General features: G+C 42.8%; 1 protein-coding gene across 1 annotated transcript in view; it reads right to left on the bottom strand.

The window, feature by feature from the left end:
• Positions 1-14,659: 14,659 nt before the first annotated feature.
• FRMD8 (FERM domain containing 8) overlaps positions 14,660-22,883 on the bottom strand; it is a 1,254,366-nt gene continuing 1,246,142 nt past the window's right edge. The window contains exon 11 of the mRNA XM_044075785.1: positions 14,660-16,281. Coding sequence (XP_043931720.1) covers positions 16,163-16,281 — 119 coding nt within the window. The 3' untranslated portion in view covers positions 14,660-16,162. The remainder of the gene's footprint in view (positions 16,282-22,883) is intronic.

Below are 22,883 nucleotides of genomic sequence, written 5' to 3'. Positions count from 1 at the left end.
GCATATTTATCAATCACCTTCTCCAGTATTTTCACACAGTGAAACTGGAGTTTGAGGGCTTTACACTGCTAACAGTTGAATGTCCCTTTGTTCTTCTACACTCTACACTGGCACTAGAAGACTTATTTTCCAATCTGAGATGTGCCTTTCTCTCCATACTGCTTTGAGTACTCTCTGGAGCCATTTTTCCCCTGACTCACCCAACATCTTGATCATATCTGCCATGACCTCATCTGAACCTGCTGCTTTCTATTAGCTCATTTTCATTAGTGTGGTTCTCACTTCTAAGGTGGGCTCTTTGTCCTCTTTCACTGTAGATTGTGTCTGGGGTAGTACAAATTGTAGAAGAAAATAAATCCCACCAGGCAATGAACTAAATAAAAAAACACAAAAAAATGGCAACTTGGAACCACCTCTTAAAACCAATTTATTTAAGCACTTTTTGTCTGATATTTTACTCAAACTTCTTCAGATACTGTGATCAATGAATGCTCTACTCAGTATCAGGTCTAATGAATGCTCTACTCAGTATCAGGTCTAAACCTAGCATCATGGAGTGTCAGACTACCCTTGTTTCTCCTGCCAACAAGGTTGATATGGGTCTCATGAAACACTGTAGCAACTGCCTCATGTACGGAACAACCTCGACTACTAAATCACTCTAGTATGGAGTGTGAGAGATGCATCTACACCATGAAGCTGGAATTCTTGCTCTCTCATGCACCAAACAATAACACCAAAGAGTTTGTCAGCTCACACACTAAAACTCTAACAAAAAGCGCACATATAACTCAAACACAAAGCTTGAACTCAACACATAGACCAGCATATGTGGAGATACTCTCCAAAAATTTACCTAAACACCAGAGATCTCCACAAGGTTGCTACACCTGACACAGCATCCACAGCACTCAAGACACACCACCAGTGTCTCCCCAACGAGGCCCTTAAGGCACAACACACCCAAACATAACTTTCTTGCTATTGGAGATTTTATAGTGAGACACACTGACATCCCGCTGACCAGGTTGGATAAGGAGAAAGTCACAGTCAGCTGTCCGGTGCCAGGATTTGTCAGATCACACATGCACTCAAGTACCATTGTGACTCAGTCATAGTTCATGTGGGTGTGAACGAGTTGAGACGTACCTCACTGGACTATGTGAAGAGACATGATTGAGCTCTCTGAATATGTGCCCTAGACAGGTATGTCCCTAGCCTTGAACAGCATTTTACCCTCCCCTTGAATGATGCCACAAAATAAACAAAAAAATATTGACTTTAATAATTGGCTTAGTTTCTGGTGTCATTCAAGGGGGATCTAGTTTCTGCTAGCTTAAGATGACATGGTTCATGGACCTTGATACTTTGCCAGAGATGGTCTGCACCTGGCACTTCTGGACTTTTGGCTGCTGGCTAAGGCTCTTGCCTCCCCATAGTGCCTTTTTTAGGGAATGTCTCAAAAATAAAACTTCCAATGTGAAAATATCCAGCACAAACAAAATAAGGGTTATGCTGCTGAATGCTAGGAGTTTAAACCAAAAGCTGCACTCTCTGGAAGCATTCCTTTCCTGGGAGGATGTAGACATTTATGCAGTCACAGAAACCTGGTTCAAGGCTACAATGCCTTCCACACCTTCAGACTGCAAAATGAAAGTGCGAGAACCAAAGGTAGTGGCGTATCTATCTACTCCTCCAGACTGGTTAGACAAGATAAATACATGGAGCTACTCCAAGTTCAGATTACTTTGGGTAAGACCCCCACTTTAAGTCATTGCTAGTTACAGGTCCTCTTCCATGAAACAAGATGCGCATACACCTTATTTAGCTTTACTTGAGTCAATCAAAATACAACCTAACAGTTTTGTCATGGGAATTTTAACTATCCCACCATCAACTGGGAAACCTATATTAGGCCCCAACTTACTTGCACTAAAGTTCAAGTTTTACCTCAAATGCCCTGGAAAAAAATTGTACAAAATCCTACAAGGGGCTTACATATACTTGAGCTGGTTCACTTGAGCTGGTTCTTACCAGCATGCCAGACTGTTGTGCTACCGTAACTGTAGGACCCTCATTAGTAAAATCTGATCATAGGAAGTAGCAATAACTCTAGAACCAATCAGAGGTGAAATCAGATAAAAAACTTCACCAAAGCCACAGTCCCCACAGATGGTCTTGGCAACTATACTAAAGTAAACTCTGAAGCCCTTTAAGAATAAGGGTGATGTGCGGAGCTGTAATAACTACAGAGGGATAAAATTGATCAGTCACAGCATGAAGTTATGGGAAAGAGTAGTGGAAGCTAGGTTAAGAAGGGAGGTGATGATTAGTGAGCAGCAGGATAGTTTCATGCCAAGAGCACTACAGATGCGAAGTTTGCTCTGCAAGTGTCAATGGAGAAGGTCAGAAGGCGTTGCATTGTGTCTTAGTGGACTTAGTGAAAGCATATGACAGGGTACCTTGAGAGGAGTTGTGGTATTGTATGAGGAAGTCAGGAGTGGCAGAAGTATGTAAGAGTGGTACAGGATATGTATAAGGGTAGTGTGACAGTGGTGAGGTCTGCTGTGGGAGGGATGGATGCATTTAAAGTGGAGGTGGGATTAGATCAGGGATCTGCTCTGAGCCCTTTCTTACTTGCAATGGTGATGGACAGGATGACAGATGACATCAGACAGGAGTCCCCGTGGACTATGATGTTTGCAGATGACATTGTGATCTGTAGTGAGAGTAGGAAACAGGTTGAGGAGTCCTTGAAGAGGTTGAGATATGCTCTAGAGAGGAGGAATGAAGGTCAGCAGGACTAAGACAGAATATGTGTGTGTGAATGAGAGGGAGGAAAGAGGAATAGTGAGGATGCAGGGAGTAGAGTTGGTGAAAGTGGATGAGTTTAAATACTTCGGATCAACAGTTCAGAGTAATGGTGAGTGTGGAAGCGAGGTGAAGAAGAGAGTACAGGCAGGGTGGAGAAGAGAGTGTCAGGTGTGATTTGTGACAGATGGGTACCAGTAAGAGTGAAAGGTAAGGTCTACAAGAGGGTAATGAGGCCAGCTATGTTATATGGGTTGGAGACGGTGGCATTGACAAAAAGGCAGGAGTCAGACCTGGACGTGGCAGAGTTAAAGATGTTAAGATTTGCATTGGGTGTGACGAGGATGGACAGAATTAGGAATCAGTATATTAGAGGGTCAGCTCAGGTTGGATGGTTTGAAGACAAAGCCAGAGAGGCGAGATTGCATTGGTTTGGACATGTGCTGAACAGGGATGCTGGGTATATTGGGAAAAGATTGCTAAGAGTGGAGCTGCCAGGTAAGAGGAAAAGAGGAAGGCCTAAGATAAGGTTTAAGGAAGTGGTGAGAGAGGACATGCAGGTGGTTGGTGTGACAGAGCAAGATGTAGAGGATAGGAAGAAAGTACAGTTGTGTACACTTACCATAAATGTCGATCTTCGAGTGTATTCACTGTTGCAGTCATCACGCTTGGGTTATCCCTGCCAGGGTAACCCTTGGCCAGCCCGAATACCAGAGGCTTCGTATTTCTGAGTTGGTTGCTGTCACTCCAGGAATGACGTCAGGTCATCAGTAGTATAAAGTAAGGCAGCCGACGTCATTACATCAGTTTTTCTTGCCCTAACCGGTCAGAAGCCCCCAAGTGGGAGCCAGGTTCAAGTGGAAGAACCCCACCAGTAGAAAGTAAATACCAGTATGTTCCTTGTAAGGAAAGAGAAGAAAGAAGAGGGGGATGGAGGGAGGGAAACCAGGACTGCAACAGTGAATACACTCGAACATCTACGTTTAGAGTAAGTGTACACAACTGTACTATGTTCTTCGTGTTTCACTGTTGCAGTCATCACATTTGGGTTGATTCCCAAAGCTGAGGAAAAGGGTGGAGGCAGTCAAGGAAACTAGGGGCTGGCTAAGATGCCCTGCAAGACTGCAGAGGCAAACCCTGCCCTGGATTTGGAGAAGATAGGGAGGTGGTAATGTTTGGTGAAGGTGTGAACAGATGTCCAGGTGGCAGCCTCCAGGATGTCCCTGGTGGGGGCTCCTTTGAGGAAAGCTGCAGAGGTGGAGGCTGCTCTGGTGGAGTGAGACCTGACCCCCTTGGGGGGGGAGGCTTTCCATGTTGTTTGTAACAGAAATGGATGCAGTGTGCTATCCATTTGGTGATGGCTTTGCCCTCTGCCCCTGCAGCAAAACTAACCAGCAATTGATCAGACTTTCTGAAGGATTTAGTCCTGTCGACATAGAATCTGAGCTGTCTTTGCACATCTAGTGAGCGCAGGATCCTTTCCCCGTTGTTCTGTGGGTTAGTGAAAAAGGGGCAAATGAATGGATTGGTTGAGAGCCATACTGGACACCACCTTGAGCATGAAGGATGGGTTAGTCCTGAGGGATATTCTGTCAGCATGGAAGATGATGAAGGGTTCCACAGCCATGAGTGCTTGCAGCTCGGAGACCCTTCTGGCTGAGGTGATAGCCAGAAGGAAAGTTGTCTTGCAGGAGAGAAATTTTAGCTCTGCTAAACAGGCAGGTTCAAAGGGGGGAGGGGGAGCTTTTCCAACACAAAATTAAGGTCCTAAGCTGGGGTTGGTGCTCTTCTGGGTGGCCTCAATTTGCTAGTCCCTCTTAGGAACTGGTTGTTCACAGGGTGTGAGAAAAGGGGCTGCTCAGTTGGAAAATGAGCAGAGGCATGAATTTTAATAGAGGAGAGTCCACTGTGTAGCAGGGCGGCCATGGTGGTGCAGCGGTTAGTGTTGTTGCCTCACAGCAAGAGGTTCTCTGGTTCGATCCTCGGCTGGGGTGCCTTCTGTGCGGAGTCTGCATGTCCTCCCTGTGGTTGCGTGGGTTTCCTCCGGTGCTGTTCCTCCCACATCCCAAAGACATGCTGTAGGTGGATTGGACACTCTAAATTGGCCCTAGGTGTGAGTGTGTGCCTTCTGTGGATGGTTGGGTGCCGGGCTGGCAACTCGACACCGTAAAACTCCACTGCCAATCATGAGCGGACAGGTGATCTGCTGTGGCGACCCCTAACCGGGAAAAAGCCGAAAAAAGAAGAGTCCACTGTGTAGCAGGTCAGCTAAGTAATCCAGGATGAGAGGGACAAAGGGATGTGCTGTATTGGTTTCCTTAGCCTGAATCCAGGTGCAGAACCTTTTCCATTTGTCAGCATAAGACTTCCTAGTGGTAGGGCGTCTGGCCTCATGTATAACATCTAGAACCTGTTTACTGAGGTTGGCAGATTTATTGGGAGTTAGGGAATAAGCCAAGCTGCCAAATCGAATGTCTGCAATTGGGGATGCATGAATTTTCTTTCCTTCTGGATCAGGAGGTTTGGAATCTGAAGGAGATGCCAAGGTGGCAGAGGGGACAGGCTGTGCAGCAAGGGGTACCAGTGCTGGCGAGGCCAGTCTGGAGCTATAAGAATTGTCCTTGGTTTTTCCTCCTTTATTTTGAGCAGTACCCTAGGGATGAGAGGCAGTGGAAAAAAGGCATAGACTGATAGAATGACCCAGGGGAAGGACAGGGCATCCACTTTCCAAGCCATGCAGTGATGCTCCCTGGTGCAGAACTTTCTGAGCTGATGGTTGGTGTGGGAGGCAAAGCAAAGAGGTTGACTTTTGGGATGCCCCATTTTTGTGTTATTAGGGTGAAGGTTCTTCTGTTGAGCTGCCACTCATGTGGGTCCAGAAGATTTCTGCTTAAGTGGTCCACCAGAGAGTTGACAGAACCTGGTAGGAATTGTGCAAATAAGGTGGAGTTGTATGGCAGAGGCTGTGTGCCAAATGGTCATGGCCAGCCTGCATAGAGGGTAGGACTGTGTCCCTCCCTGCTTGTTGATATACCACATCACAGTTGTGTTGTCTGTTTTGATCATGAGAGCCCCTGGGGAGAAGGGGCTTGAAAGCGATCATGGCATGCCGGACAGCTATCATCTCTTTTTGTTTGATGTGCAGATGGATTTGCTGTGGGCTCCATTGGCCCTGTATGCACCTGCCTTCCAAGTGTGCACCCCAGGCATAATCTGATGTGGCGTCAGTTGGTGAGAAAGGTAGTCCTTCCTTGAGGGAGCATGCTGTTGCCCATCAAAGAAAATCTTTTCTGAGGCAAGGTATTATAGATATGAGTCTCCAGGTCTTGAAAGTGTTGACATCAAAGGCTTTTTAGGTACCTCTGAAGTTTCCTCATATGCAGTCTGGCATATGGAATGAGTAGAATGCAAGATGCCATGAACCCCAGAGCTTGCAGGATTTTCCTTGCAGGTAGTTGGGGTCTGGTGGCTAGTTGACATTAGTAGGCTGTCAGGAAGGTTTGCTTTTCTGGAGTAAGGAATGCCATCTGGAATGCTGTGTCCAGGCTTGCTCCCCGGAATATAATCCTTTGGGTGGGTGCATGTTTGGATTTCTTTTCATTGATTGTGTACCCTAGGTAGGTTAGGAGGGACTTCACAAAGGTCAGGTGCTTTAGCAGATTTTCCTGGCTGCCTGCCTGAATTAGGCAGTCATCTAAGTATGGGTAAATCTGGATATTCCTTTGTCTGCAAAAGGCCGGAGCCAGACATTTTGTGAAAACTCTGGGAGCAGTAGATAAGCCAAAGATAAGCACAGAGAACTGAAAGTGCTGAGATCCTGCCCTGAAATGGAGATATTTCCTGCAAGATTCCTTGATAGGGATGTGTAGGCAGGCCTCCTTTAGGTCTAGGGTGGCTAGCCAAGCATCCTTGGAGAGCATGGGTAGCAGCTACTGGAGGGTGAGCATTTTGAATTTTGGGATCACCAGGAAGGTGTTTAGAATGGATAGATTGAGGATGGGATGAATTTTCTGGGTACCAGAAATAGTTTAGAGTAGACACCTTGGCCTTTCTGTTCTGTAGGAACTTGCTCTACTGCCCTCATGGAGAGCAGGGAAAGTACTTGCTTTTGTGCCTCTGCCCACTGGTCTGGATGTAGATCTGGGAACCCTTTTGGAGTTGGAAGGGTGAGGAAAGAAAATTTGTATCCCTGGGACACTATGTTGAGAACCCAGCAGTTGTTGATAATGGTGGCCCAGGTGTTTGCATGAAAGGAGAGTTTTCTTCATCGGGGTAAGTGGAGGTGGGCAGAGGGAGGGGGTGGGGGAGGAGAGTCATTGCGAGTTCTTACTATAAGGGGGTAGCTTAGAACTCCCTGGTTTTGAAGTGGAGGTAGTCCACTGTTTAGATCTTTGCACTCCCTGTGGCTGCTGTCTGGGGGGTCTGGACTGAACTGACCTGGTGGGAGCAGGAAAGGACCAGTGCTTGGAGGGACAATGCCTGCTGAACCTGGGTGACTGGACCTGTAAGAAACCCTTAACAGTCTGCATAGATTTTGCTTTTCCTTCCATCTTTAAGACCTCTTCTGCCTTACTGCCAAATATGTTGTCTTTGTGCAAGGAGGTATCTAACAATTTAGATTTAACATGGTCTGGCAAGGGCTGTTCCTTAAGCCATGCATGCCTTCTAAGGACAGAACCGGTGACTGCTGCCCTGCAAGAAGCTTCTAGTGTGTCAAAACCACAGTGCAAGGTGTGTTTAGTTACTGGACTTGCAGAATGCATTAACTCTTGTAACTCTTTAGATTCTGCACAAGCAGGAAATTGAGACATTTTTTGTTTGAGGAGTTACAGGGTATGTGGCTGAAAGTTTAGCATATGGAATTGACAATTTAGTGCTCTACCAGCAAGAGTAGCTGAGGTGTATACTTTTTTACCCCATCTGTCTAGTGCTAGGGAATCCCTATCTGAGGGGGTGGGATTCTTAGCAGAGGTTGCCCTAATTCCTTTGGGACCTTGATAAATTATCTCAGGGTCAGCAGTAGGATTGCTAAAAAGAGGTTTGTGTGAGTCAGTGACTCTAATACTTGTCTGGTTTTCTGGGTGCAGGAGGGAGGGTGTCAGGAGTCAAGCTGGATTCCAGGAAAACATCCTCCACAACATCCAGGACTGGGGGGATGGCCAGGGATCTGTGATGTGGGAGATCTAAGAATTCCCTGAGTCTCTTTTTAGACTGAGGGTAGCCCTGACTTTCCCATTGGAAATGCTCCCTTAAGGTGTGAAGAGTTTCCCCAAAGGAAAAAAAATCCTCTGGGGGAGAGGCTGAAGGAATGGAATCCTCTGCATCAGAATCCTCATAAGCAGAGAGGGGTTGCATGTCTTCATACTCAGATGCATCACAGTCATCGGACTCCTGTTCAGGCAAAACTACAGGGGACAGATCTCTTTTTCTTTTGGAAGGGGAAGCTTGGCTTCCCCTGATTAGGATGATAAGGTCTTCTGCCATTTTAAGCATTTGAGACAGAAGCAAGGAAGCAGGTGCCTGAGATTGGGTCGTCGGTTTTTGGGTGTGGTGCATAACCTGGGCCTAAGAAACTCTGTAGTTTTTGAAAGAATGGTAGTTGCAAAAGTCGTTGTCGGTTTGTGTCGAGAATCGGTAGTATGAAGGAATTCCTCAGAAGCCGGTGCCTGCTCAACGGCTCCGGACCCAACCATGGTACAGATGACTGCAGGATCCTTAGTCGAAGAAGCATTTTGCAGCATACCGGACTCCGAAAGGGTCTCGGTAGTGGCCTGGGGATCCACAGAAGTGGGCATCAAGGGCTGTGAAAGCACCTCACTGAGGACCAGAGAACTGACGACTAGCTTAACGGGAGCATCGTCGGTAGTTTTGGACCTGTGCAGTGTGTCTCTGTCTTTATCTGTACGTTTTTTCAGAAGATCTGCTGTCGGATGGCTTACCGTAGCCATATCGGAATTTGAGGATTTTAAATATCTAGCTACAATAAGGGTCCGATGACATATAGTTCTGGCATTGAACAAAGCACAGAAGCGACAGCGGGGGATGTCGTGGTCTGGGCCTAAGCAAATGACGCAGTAAGAATGAAAGTCTCGGTGTGGTATTTGCTTTCCACAGGTGAGACAATTGTTAACTTTTTCTGACATTGGTTAGTGCAAGAAAAAAGGATCCCCAATGGGGTACTTAGTTTTAGAAGACTTCAGCTTCAATTCGGAAGACGAAACTCAGGTAGCGGCCGACCGGCACTCATGCGAACTGCTTCAGGCTCCATGGCAAGAAAGACTGATGTAATGGCGTTGGCTGCCTTACTTTATACTAATGACGACCTGACATCAGTCCTGAAGCGACAGCAACCAATGCAGAAATACTAAGCCTCTGGTATTCGGGCCGGCCGAGGGCTACCCTGGCAGGGATAACCCAAATGTGATGACTGCAACAGTGAAACACGAAGAACATATGGAAACAGATGATCTGCTGTGGCAACCCCAATGGGAACAGCCAAAAGAAGAAGATGACGACTCTGATGCCCTGTACTAACACTTATACAAATGTTGGCTGTACCAAACAGGACCAAATTAAGAGTCTCAAGAAAAAAGCAAACTACCCTGGTGGACATCTCGCATAGACTATACAACTAGTGTAAGAAGCCGTTGTTTAAGAATACCAAAACGAGGTCCCAGCAGTAGAAAAGCACCCTCCTAAACCTAAATAAACAAATAAGACAACTCACAAAATCCTCTCTAAGGGCAACGAGAAAAACTTAGCAAACACAGCTAAGGATAACCATAAGCCTTTCTTCAGTTTCATCTGCTGCCTAAAAGGTAAGACGCAGATGTGTGCTAGTCAAATGATATCACACACACTGATCCTGCAGAAATTGCTAATCTTAGGTTTGGTGAAAACTTTTCCCGTTTATTTCCTCCAAACATACCACAAACCATACCTTCAGCAGCTCCCCCGCTCTATATATTTAAAGAACAGGTAATCAAAGCCCTGTCTAAGGCAAAAAAAAACAGCCTCTATCAGTCCTGATGGCATCCCAGGCTGCACTCTAAACAAACTAAAACAGGAATTAGCAACCCCCTTAGTCACACTATTTAACCACAGCCTGAATACAGGATTTGTCCCAGCTAAATGGAAAACCGGGACTGTTATCCCCCTCCACATGGGCGGCTTAGCAACAGGTCTGGGCAATTACAGACTTGCAAGGCCATAAATAAAGATATAGGTGACTTCCAAAGCCTTGATCCACCCCTGTTCAGCATTGTAAAGTGTTGATCATGCCTGTTAAACCTACTAGACTTTTTCAAAAATCTGACCAGGGCAATAGATGAGGGCAAATCTGTGCACACAGCATACCTGGACTTGGAGAAAGCCTCTGACACAATCTCCCACTCAGCCATTATTGACAAACTCACCCATCTAAATGTCAACCCCTTTGTTGTTAGGTGAGTCACAAATTGGCTCACTAACTGTACACATACTATCAAAGTGGGTGACTCCACCTCAACCAGCTGACCTGTAACCATTGAGGTTCCACAAGGGTTACTTCTGGGTCCCCTCTTGTTTGGTATTTGCTTCTCGGATATTCAGGCCAAAACAAAGGGGATGTGGCTGACCAAGTTTGCTGATGACTGCAAACTTGGCGTGATCGTTGACTCCCCAAAATTATGTCAGTGTACCCCAAGAGGGGCTTAAACAGACCAACAATTGGTACCAAAGCCATGGACTCAAACTAAATGCAAAAAAATGCATCATCATCCCCTTTGGTAAAAGCAATGTCCCTACTATCAAACAATACCTTCAGTATAAATGCAGTAGTGAGGGACTTGGGCATACAAGTAGACTGTGACTTCACCATGTGTCCACTGTAGTAAGAAAGGCATTCAACATCACACATTTGATTAACAAAGGTGTAGCCTCAAGAGAAAAAGAGGTTATAACCCCCCTACACTCATCCCTTATCAGGCCCATAGTTTAATATAATGCCTCCTTTGGTATGTACTGTACCAGGCACCTGCAGCAACTGGAGATACCCCAAAGATTTTTAATTAAGGTGATCCAGGGTCTTCATAACACAGACAGACAAAGTCTGTCACTGTACTCAGTAGCATATTGGCTACCTATGATAGACTTGTGTCTGGCATACAGAGCAATCTCTAACCCCAGCCTGATGAAGTTTCTGCACATCCATAAGCCAAATGGGACTAGAGTTACCCACTCCAGTAACCTAAATCTGGCCTGCGATTTAAATAGGACATACTGGTGAGACAAATTCATCTCACAGAGGTTGCCAATTCTCTGGAATAGGCTACCAATTCATGTTAAGCAGAGTGCTTCTATAACTCTATTCAAAAGCAGCCTGGATGAACTTATGAGAAACCGCAAATTCTTGCTGGGAATAGCTCCCATGTCCCTCTTGGACATGGGGAGTCATTACTAATAATAATCTTAGGCACTGACTAGACTTTTTCTCTTGAAATATAATGGGTGTAATAAACTAGGGTTAAAACGACCCTTGGATCAATAGCCTAGTAACCTCCTATGAAGAGTTTCTTTGTGGCATCCAGAAGCTTGTAGAGTGCCTCTGACATCTTGTTCTTTGCTATTCCGACTACTCTCTTAGCCTCTTTGTTAGCCAACTAGTATTTCTTCCTGTCTGTTTTCTCAATCTCCATCTTTTTTTTTTTTTGCACTCCTTTCTTTTGAAAACTTTATGGACTTCTGCATTTCACCTCCAGCTTTCCTTATGTACCTTATTTCCACACCTGGCTCTGCCACATATCTACTTTCAGATGCTGCCATTCGTCATCTCCACCTATTTCCTCTTCTGCCTGTGGTGCTGGAGACTGGAATATTTCCTTGAACATATTGTGCTTTAAGTCCAGTCAACTTCCAGGTCTTCAGCTTAATCCCTGTTGACCTTACTGCCTTCTCTGACTACTGCTGGCAGTTGATTGTGGACATCAGTTTTGTGCTGTGAATCAACAAAAGATGCATGCTGGCCACACTAGTATGTGACCTTGTGACTGTCTCTCTTGCTGAACTGTGTGTTGGCCACCATTAAGCCATTTGCCAGACACCTAGAAGGGCCTTCTCCTTTATTACTGTTGTCCCACCAGTGTCGACTCAAGCAGTCCTCATATCCTCTGTGGTTTTTTCCCATTATGTGCATTCAGGTGCCACATTATCAACACCAACTCATGTTGTCCTGCTTTACCTACTATGTCCTGCAACTGCTGCCTGAATGCACTCTTCTCCTTGTATCACAACCTTGCTGTGGAACAAAGGCTGAAATTATGAATACTGCCCCATCTTTACACTGCAGTCTAATTGCCATGAGACTATCACGAATTCTGATGACATGCCTCACGGCCTACTGAAGACACTTCCTCACCAACATTCCCACACCATTTCTAGCCTGTCCTCCCCCCTAGTAGACTCTGGATCCCAAGTAAAGTGGCTTTGCTTCACTGCCCTTTCATTCTTGTCTTCTGAACAATGTCCAGCCATGTCCTTACCATCATGCCATCCACTTCCAAGCTGTGTTCTGTCAAGAGAATCTATACTTAACATATTAATCCTTAGTTTGCGTTTGGTAGGGGGATTGGTTTTACTCCAAACTTTTGCTCAATGAGGCTATACCAGACAGCCCAAGCTGGGCAACTGGGCACTGGCTGGCCAATAGCATATTCACCCAGGGCTACTAAGTTTTATGGTGGGAGGCATATAGACCCTTCCCACCTCTACCATGGATCCCTGGCTTAGGTTGGAGTAGGCCATGCCCTTAACCCACTTAACAAATATCCATGTCCATTTTTTTAGAGACATTAATGTTACCAGACAATTTTTCACCATTGAGTGTTTGCCTGTCACAGTATGAAGTCTGCAATCCATCTACTCCTATCTAGAGGACACTGCATATTAGAGTTGATGCCTGAAGTAGTTAAAATCTGTACAACTCTTTCCCTGATAGGGGCCACATAAAGACTGTGCTACTGCCACAAGTCCGGGGGGGGGGCACAGACACAGAAAGAACATGCAAACTCCACACAGGCACTAACCAGAGGTCAGGACTGAACCTAGTACCTTGTGCCTTGGGAGGCAAAGACCTTAACAATTATACCAACTCTGCCCTACTATCCTGTACAATAAAGTTCATAGTAATGGAAATGACACTGCCTTCTGATACATGAGGAACGTAAAGGATTAAGTGCTTGAAGGCATATTTAATTTCTTGTATAAGTATTAATATGAACATGTTCATTACACAATATGCAAAGGTAATAAAACTGACTCAAAACGAGAATAATGAATTATTACCATGACATTGAAAAGAAGTTATGAAACCCTTGCTTATGTGAAACTTTTCTGGAACTGTACAGTTTCTACTGTAATTTTGGGAGATGGGTGTCAGTGGCAGGAGTATCAACCAGCTACAGCTACAGCTCCCCTTCAGTGGCCGTGATTAGGCTACTTTGAACCTAGAAAATACTCTTGCTAAAAGTTTCTGCGGAGCAACCTTGGCTTAGATTATAAGCATGTAAAAGAACATTTAAGTCAAACTTAAACATCTAAATGTGACTTCATTTCTGTTATAAATACAAATTATAAATCACTGTGCTGTACACTATCTGATTTTAATTTGACATTTGCACTTAATCTGTATATTGTAGTTTTTAACTGCAGGTATATAGGCCCTGAGCAATGCAGAATGCGGAGGTGGTATTAAAAATTTAGTAAGACTCTTGTAAAAAGACTTCTAATAATGTCATTTTTTTGTCAGCATCATCAATATTGTATTTTACTCAAGCATGACAGCAGTGACAATAATTCACTCTTCAATAAATTCGGTTAATCCAATTCAGGGACACAGGGAAGCTTAAGATGATCCTGGTACTCAACAGTACAAGGCACAGAAGTGACAGAAATTAAGCTTGCAAAGAAAACTTGGACACAATTAGGGTTGCCACCTTTCTTTGTGGCACTGGACTAAAGCCACACCCCTCCCATCACCCATAACTCCACCCATTCCCACTCCCTCTCCCATCCATGTTCTTCTCATTTTGTGATGTCACAATGACATAATCTGATGGGGAACGCCCTCTTCTTCCATTCCTGATGCCTGCTTTCTGTCGACTTACTATGCTTTTCTGTAAAAAAGCATAGTATATCTGCCGATTTAACAAACTCTGATAGTCTGTTTCCTTTTTTTGAAACAGAATACTGGAGTTTGTACAATGTTTTCTGGACTACTGGACAACTAGTCTGACTTCCGGATAGTCCGGAAAAAAAATGGATAGGTGGCAACCCTAGACACAATGCCAGTTTATGGCAGGATGTACACACACTTATGGGTTCTTAATTCACCTACAGCATGTGCTCGGGATGAAGCCAAAGCACCCATCAAAAACTCCAGCATACACAGAAAAGCTCTCGACAAAGACAAAAACCCTTCCGAAAACCAACTAAAGAACAAAATGCCCTGAGGCAGCATTCCTAATAGCTCCACCACTGTGTCTACAATATTCTTTAAAATAAATTTTTGACAGACTATGCTTTCATTATTTGCCCTAACACATTATCATCTATCAGTGATTCAAGGACTTCATTTTTGGATGTGCTGACAAATGAGACAAAAAATAGTAACCATCAGATAAATTATTTGGGAGAAACTGCAAAATACAATGCATATCTAGACAGTATCACATTGGATATTCTAATATATAAACTAAATATGACAGGTAAAATGGCTACCACTGTGTAAGCAACAAGTCGGGATGGATTTATTAGTTAAGTGGACTGAAAAGACAATGACACTTTTCCTCCTTGAAGTAACAATGACACAGGATATTGTAAAATTTTATTTTGCCATTGTGTGACATACAAAACAATGCAAAGACAAGCAGTGAAGTGCAAACATGGGGGGGGGGTCACAGTTTTACACAGTCTTGGAAGGCTAGCACATAAAATGCGATTTTATGAGCTAGATTTTCAAGATACTAGTCTTCCATGCATTTTAACTTTCCCCAACAGCTGCCAGAGCTATTTATAAAGAGCCATTCTTGGGAATCTGTAATCCTCAAAATATTTTTCTTAAAGCAACAACAACAAAAAAAAAATAACTGCTTGCATCTAACCGATTCTACAGGTAGGCAATTTAGTTGAAAGCAGGTGTTACCCACTTAATGACTTTTACACAATCTGTCTTGAACAAATATACATACATAGACAATGCACTAACATTTCAATACCAGAAAGATAAATTAGTAGTTCAAAATTACATAAATATAAAGGAAGCAGACTGGCACCTCTAAGGCACTGAAAACATCAAGCAAAACAATTTTAACTCCCTGATGAGAAAGAAGGCAACTGAGTCATGTCTGTGGTCTTTTCCCTATATAGCAGTTTTGTAAGCTAGTACCTTTTGCACATTCTTTCATCACTCTTAGCAGCAGCAGCAGACTTATACATGTGAGTCACTAATTATTAAGTGTTAGAACACAGGAATCATTGGAATAAATAAATTATACTATTTAACCAAGCACACATACTTAATGCAACAAGATATGTCTATTAGAAAATTGGCATGTTCATTACAGGAAGTCAAAAACTGAACAATGTGAGTTATATGAAAGAAGTACCCCTCCAAACCACATGCTGAGATGGTCAGCATCTACTGTTTACTTCCTCAGTATTCAATATAATTCCCTCTAACTCATTTCTTGCCTCAAATCACTGCAACAACAGTGGTATTCTTGGATAAATCACAAAAAAAAATCACTAGTGTTAAATAAGAAAAAAACAGTCAACTTTTATCTTAAACAAAAGATAAAGGTAACATTAAATAACAAGCTTTGCATTATGTAAAAATCTAGGAATGCCAAATTCATTAAGAGGCTAATTTTTGGTCATGGAAAAATCCAACATCAATGGAACCAAAAGATAAAAGGCAGTACTCCTAATCCAACAAATCTATAACTGAAATATTTTTAAGCAGTAACCATTGGTTAATAGCTTCTTTAGGCTGTAAACTAGTTTTATGAGTAAAAGGCACAAACACTTCTTCAACTTTGTTTTGCTTTACCCCTATCAGAACACCTGGAGCACAACTGCTGAAATGTCTACACCAGCCAAGAATGTTCCAGTCTGTGCTTTAGTTTACTTGGCTCAAATATAAGGCAAATGTTAGAGTGATCATATATGTTACATAATCTATAAAATAAATTCCAAGCAGTAGTGTCAAGGTGAAGGTAAGTTGTGCACACCCAGTACGGCATTTGCTTTAGTCCATACTTCAGTTGGTCCGAATACTCCAAGCTGGCAATAAAATGTGGTCTTCATTTTAGTGCCTTTAACCTTGCTCCAGATTCTCAGCCAACTGAACTGCTGAATAAGTGGCAGGATTGGTGGATATCTGACGGGTGAAAAATGATGCAGTCCTCCTGGGTTTTATTCGTTTTATTTCTTTGCCTGAAATGTAAGACGAAAAATATTACTATTAAATCTGCACAGAAACTTCTTTATGCACAAAGCTTTGATCTTAAATGTTACCTCTGATCCCGTTGCAAAAGAAAACACGAAAAATGAAAATTTGACAACTTGCAATAAATAAATAAATAAGGCACTTACTAAGTGACTAATTCTCTAAGGTTAATTAAGAACGAATATACTATAATAGGACATCCTAAACATTAGGTGAAACTCCAACAGAAGATAATCCGAGGTGTTCCATCAGAAAATTAAATCCCCACAGCTTAACAATACATGCAAAATTGCATTCCAATTAACATAAAAAGCAAAACAGCCATCTAGTACTTTCAAGATGGAGCTCCCAAAGCAGATACCTCCAAGGAAAACAGAATTGGAAAGGGCTACATGTGAAAGGGATACCAATGGGAACCTATTAAACTAATCAATCTACCAAAATGAAATAAGGATTGCTACAATGAATATAGGTGCATTGACAAGACAAAAAGTGGAAGTGGATGACATGATGGTAAGGAGAAGACTAGACATCCAGTGTATCCAGGAGACAAGCTGAAAGGACTTGTGATCCAAGGTCTATTACTTAGGGGGACACACACGAGAAATGGTGTGGGAGCTGTGGAGAGAGAAAATCTTCGGGAGACAGTGATGGATGTCATCAGAATTAGTGATAGACTCAGACTTCATATAAAGATAACACACTATTCTGTAAAGATATGACAGTGTTAATTATCTCAGCCTATGACCCACGACAGGGTCGTGATGGTGAAAACAGCTTTCAGACAGCACTCGCAGGGCCTAGTAGATAAAGCAGGACATAATGATGTTGACAACAGGGGACCTGAATGCTCACATCAGGTCAGACAAAATATGACACAGACTGACTGAGATTACATGGATGGGGGCAACAGGAATAAGACAGAGAGGCCATTCTAGGCTCTCTGGCAAATGACTAGGTGGTGGCCAACACATGGATCACCAAAATAAACTATCACAAGATCACATGCTAAAGAGGCCACCATACAATTCAGGTAGGCCTCCTACTATTAAGGAAAGGGCATAAGGATAGTAGCAGAGATTGCAAAGTCATCCACAGTGAAACTATTGGCCCCAAGAGTAAACCACTGATGGCTACAATCAGCTGCAAGTAGTGGTCAGAGAGATCTAAGGTCAACAGAAACTAGGCTACAGAGGCTGAAGGCCAGGACATTAAATAGAGCAAAAGCACAGGGTTTGAAGGAAATACTCATCTTCACCTCTGGAAGAATAGGAAATTGTGAAGTTAAAGAAGAATGGCAATATCACAAAATAGTGTGTGAGGACCACAGAACAGATATGTGGCTGAACTAGGTATGGAAATAAGGTACATAAGGAAAGCTGGTGGCTGAATGCAGAACTGCAGGAAGTTATCAACAGAAATCAGGAGTATAGGAAGTAATGAAAGAGAGAAAGGATGGATCAGGCTAATGAGAAATACTGGCTGGGTAACAGAGAGGCTAAGAGAGCAGTTGCAATAATACAGAACAAGAAGTCAAAGAAATTCTAACATCTTCTGGAAAATCACTCAGCAGATGGCATTAAAACTCTTAATCAGGTTGCAAGGGAAAGACAGAAAGATAAAGACGACAGCCGTCAGACACTATTCATAAGAGATGCCAGAATCGATATGCTCACCAGTCCAGAGGACATCAAAGACAGATGGAAGAACGACCTCCAGCAGTTTCTAAATGAAGAAAACCCCACAGAAGCTGTACTGCCCCATGTAAAGTCTACAATGAAAGAGGAATGAGACCCTAACATAGAAGAAGAACAATAAGAAAACCCTCACGTCAAGTCATGGCAGACATAAACAAGATGTTGGGTGAGTCTGACGACTTCCAAGATAGCAGCATAATGATTAACAGGTTGACTAGAACTCTCTGCATGAAAAGAGAAGCTTTGGAAAGCAGCTAGCAAAGCCTAGTTATTTGAGTAATGAAGGTCAGCAAGAATGCGAAAGTAGGAAATGATTATATGAATTCTAAAGTGCCATTTCCATAAACATGCAGTTTGGACATGAAAATTGTGCTTCTGCAAGAGTTGAAAAAAAAGGTCTGGAAGTTGATGGGCTCTGTTATAAACTGGTGGGAGGACTTAAGATATAATTCCCACTTTGTTGTTAATGTTTAAGGATAATAAAGGAAACATTTTTTTTGTCTTAGTAACATATAGAATAAGTTTCTTTAAGACAAGTATATTTTATACAGTAAAGTAATTCTGTAAATTATGCAGATGTACTTTAAATGAGAGGTGGGGGCAGTCTTATCAGTGACTGCTCCTAATGCCATTGATGTAAAATAAGTACTTTTTATCTGGGGTTTACACTGAAATAAGACAAAGACTAGATATAAGCTGTATAAAGTTGTGATCTATGGCTGCTAAGGGGGAGATGCTGAAGTGAACAGATTATAGCATCATCATCAACCCCCCTTTTCCTCTTTTTCTATATGGGGTTAAGGTGTCATGTCAACTGTCACCATCTCTCTTGATTCAATGCTATTCTCCTAACTTCAACAGTCATGCCTGACTGTTGCAGGTTTTCTCTCAGAAAATCCATCCATTTCTTTACTGGATGCCCTTATTTCATCTTGCCTTCTTTCCTTTCTGTCACAAATCTATTGTCTTCTGCTTTCCTGCACGTGTCTGAAACACCACAATGTGCTATCTTTGACCTTCTCTGCAACTGGAAATACTTGGGTTTCTGTCCTCAGTTCTTCACCTTTTCCCCCTCACTGTGCATTCTACCATCCATGTCAGGCGGGTCTATATTATAAACTCGAACGCTTACCTTATCGAATCCCTACACGTCGACCCCTCTTCATTGAACCGCATAAACACTGAATGCCCTAAACCGCGAAATTCAAAACGTCGAACTATCATACTTGTCCCACCCCACCACCCGCTACATACTACCTACACAAACAAACTAAATAAACCACATACATACACTAACCAAAACCCTACTTCTAACCCTAAACTAAACCCTACTTCTAACCATAGACTAAATCATACATATACCACCATGTATGCACTTAACTTAACCCGCACCCTAACCCTAAGGCCCGTTAACTATCGCACACTTTCCTTAAAAAAGCTAAACCCAAACTAAACAATCCACACACATACACTTAACAAAACCCTACACTAAATCTAACATACATTACCATCTATGCACTTACCTTAACCCGCACCCTAAACCTAAGGTCCGTAACTATCTCACACTTACTATACGGAGCTATACCGCAGAAGGCCAATCATGACGTTTCCGGATTCGCTCTTCTGGACATTCGATGTTTTCACGTTTCGATAAGGACGGGTCGACGTTCAGGGATTCGATAAGGTAAGCGTTCAGGTTTGTAATATAGACCCATGTCAGGCACTTCATTGCTATCACCTCTACCTTCCTCAACTACTCTGTCTTCAATGCCCAGGTTTCTGTACCATGCAGTAGTAGTACTGGTCTCACCACTGCTTTGTACACCTTACATTTCAGTTTCTTTGACATTCTTCTGCCACACACTACCCCTAACACTATGCCAGTTGGCTGAAGTCTCTCCGATTCTAGCTTTGACCTCCTCATTCAGAAATCCGTTCTCCTCAGCCTCCCCTCCCAGATACATGAAGCTTTTAACCTCTTCCACTGTTTTCCAATCTCAATTCTCAGCGTCTTCTGATTTCCCCCATTTACTACCATTACAGTTGTCTTACCTGTACTCAGTTTCATCCACCAATGTGTCTGCAGTTTTGCATTCTATTCCCATATTTGCCGAAGCTCTTGTTCACAGCCTGTCTGTAAAGCAGATCATTAGTGTGTTTCATATGTTTGTATTAAATTATGGTGGTTCCTTGGTGTTAACTAAAATCATGTAAAATTATAGCAGAACTTGAGATGAGATATGCCCATGTAAACGCAGAACCATTACCTAGACTTTGTTATCTAACAGCAGAGCTTTGCAGTTATAAACAAACCATGTGCAGACATAGTTAATTAGGAAATGACTGAACTGTGAACTTTGAGGCATTTGTATGGGAAACACAACTGATACTTAAAGGGGAAGTGACAAGTAGTTCAGTGAAAATAGGTGAAGTCTGATACACTAAAGGGAATACAAACAGAAGCATTCCTAGTAACATCATATCTCTTCAGCAAAAATCCCAATGCAAAATCTATTAATTAGTGGTAACCATGGAACTCTTTTTAAATGTTACATTTCAGTTAACTGAAAGCATACACATTGTTTTTCACATCCTGGAGGAAAGTCAAGATGGGACAAGAATGGATGACATAGGTTCAGGATAGGCTATCAAAAGAAGTTATGTACTTACCCAACATTCCATTTGTGTTGTCCATTTTTCATTCTTCCTCAACTAATGGGTTTGGACCCAATCCTTGGATCCAACTCGGCCATTACTACAGCTTGTAGCAACCAAAAAACTCTCAAGCTTCTCCCTTACCCATAATGCACCAACCCTAAGTTACCTCAGACCTTGTTTGCTGATTTTTTTCTTTTTTTACCAGAAATAAATATGTAACATGCATAAATATAGGAGATATAACACTGCACAGATAAACTATATCTGGGAGCTCAATATACGGACAATGATGTCCCTCTTAAGAGTTCAATGTTCCAGAAATTTGCAAATAGAAAGGATAGGGGTAGATGTGTGTGGGAAGTTGAGGAAGAATGAAAATGGACAACACAGATGGAACTTTATGGTAAGTACATAACTTCTTTAACTGATGCTGTCAATTTTCATTCTATCCTTAACTGATGGGACAGGGTCCCCATCTCCTATAATCCCAGGTGGACTCTAAGGAATGATATTCCTGAGCACAGTTGAACCTAATGATTCTCTCTACCCACGGAGACCAGATGCAATTTGTAAAGAGTAATAAAAGTATGGGGAATAGTCCAAGTTGCTACTGAACATATGTTGCCCATGGATGCGCTGGAAAGAAAAACTGAAGAAGTTGCCATGGACCTAGTTGAATGAGCTCATATTGGATGTGATAAGGTAATACCCATTTGTTACATACAAATGAAATACACTTAGTCAGCCATCTGGCTAACAATACCTTTGTGACTGATTTGCCCAATTTCAATTCTGCAAAGGAAACAATTCGTCTGTTTTTCTGATGTCTTTTGTTCTATGCAAATAAAAACATACTTGTCTGTGAACATCCAATAAATGTAACATGTATTCGCCTTGTTTTCAAAATTAGGGAAGAATATGGCAAGTTAATGGATTATTAACATTAGATTCTGACACTACCTTGTGAAGGAAGACAGCATTAGTTCAAAGCCTCACTCTATTCTTGTGAAAGATCAAGTGTGGAGGTTTTGCAGACAAGGCTTTAATCTCTGAAATTCGCCTAGCAGAGGTGATGGCTACTATAAAAGTAGTTTTTCAAGTAAGATACCTAAGGTCACATTTAGCTGCTGGTTCAACAGGGGAGTGTATTTGAGCTTGCAGTACCAAATTGAGATCCCATGGAGGAGTACAGTCCTTAAACAGAGGTCTCAAAAGTAGAGTGCCTCGCAAGAAAGCTCTACACAACTTGTGAGAGGCGACAGAAGAACCTTCAATTCCAATGTGAAAAATTTATATATGCTGTTAACTGAACTTTAATGGCTGAGGAACTAGCCTCTTCTTTAAAAAGTAAGGCAATTATGAAGTAGAGCATCCCTCGGTGATTCCTACTGTAGGAGAATTAGGACAAAGTAGTGGCTGCATTTGTTGTTTAGGGGAGAAGAAAAAAGATCGCAGTAAGACTGGCCCCATCCCCAAAAAATCATTTCAGTCACATTCTTGTTGAGAGACCACACATGAGGTAGAAGAATGCACCTGCTCAGTTTGCCTGCTATCATGTTGGACTTCCCTGGAATGTGCATTGCTATGAGAAAGCGGTCGGACAAGATCACCCATTGCCACACTGAGTGTTTTTTGACACAAGGGATATGATCTGGTCCCTCCTTGTTTGTTGATATACCAGACTACTGACATTGTCCGTTTGAATTGCAATCGTCCCCAAAGGGAGAGCATTTTGGAAGGCTTACAATGCTAAAAGCACTGCTCTCCTCTCTAGAACACTGATATGCAAGTTGGCCTCTTCGGGTAACCAAGTGCCTTGGACTGTGTTCCCCACATAATACCCCCCTCCACCCCAAGTGGGAAGTGTCTGTGGTCACTATGCCCTTGGACTGAGAGGGAATGAACAGACAGCCTTGTAGAACGTGATCTGACTGAATCCACCACTTGAGATCTCGCTTGCAGGTCTGGGTAATTCGACATGGGCTGATACAGTATCGCCAACCATTGTGTTGCTAACATCCACTGGATTATCTGCATGTAAAATCTGGCTAAATATACTAGTGTTATCTCCACTGACATTGATCCTAGAGCTTGAAGGACCAAGCAGGCTGAAATGCTGGTACTGCGGCTTATTTTCCTGACCAGTGATCTTACAGTTTGAACCCTTGAGGGGGGGGTCTGTGAAGCTCTCATTGAGTTTGTGTTAAAAACCAAAACTATGAATTCCAAATTTT

Source organism: Protopterus annectens, chromosome 6.part1 (assembly GCF_019279795.1).
Source record: "Protopterus annectens isolate FY-2018-M chromosome 6.part1, PAN1.0, whole genome shotgun sequence".
In the NCBI taxonomy this organism is placed as follows: domain Eukaryota; kingdom Metazoa; phylum Chordata; order Ceratodontiformes; family Protopteridae; genus Protopterus; species Protopterus annectens.
The sequence above is the reverse complement of the archived record's forward strand: the minus strand, read 5'-3'. Positions and strand labels throughout refer to the sequence as shown.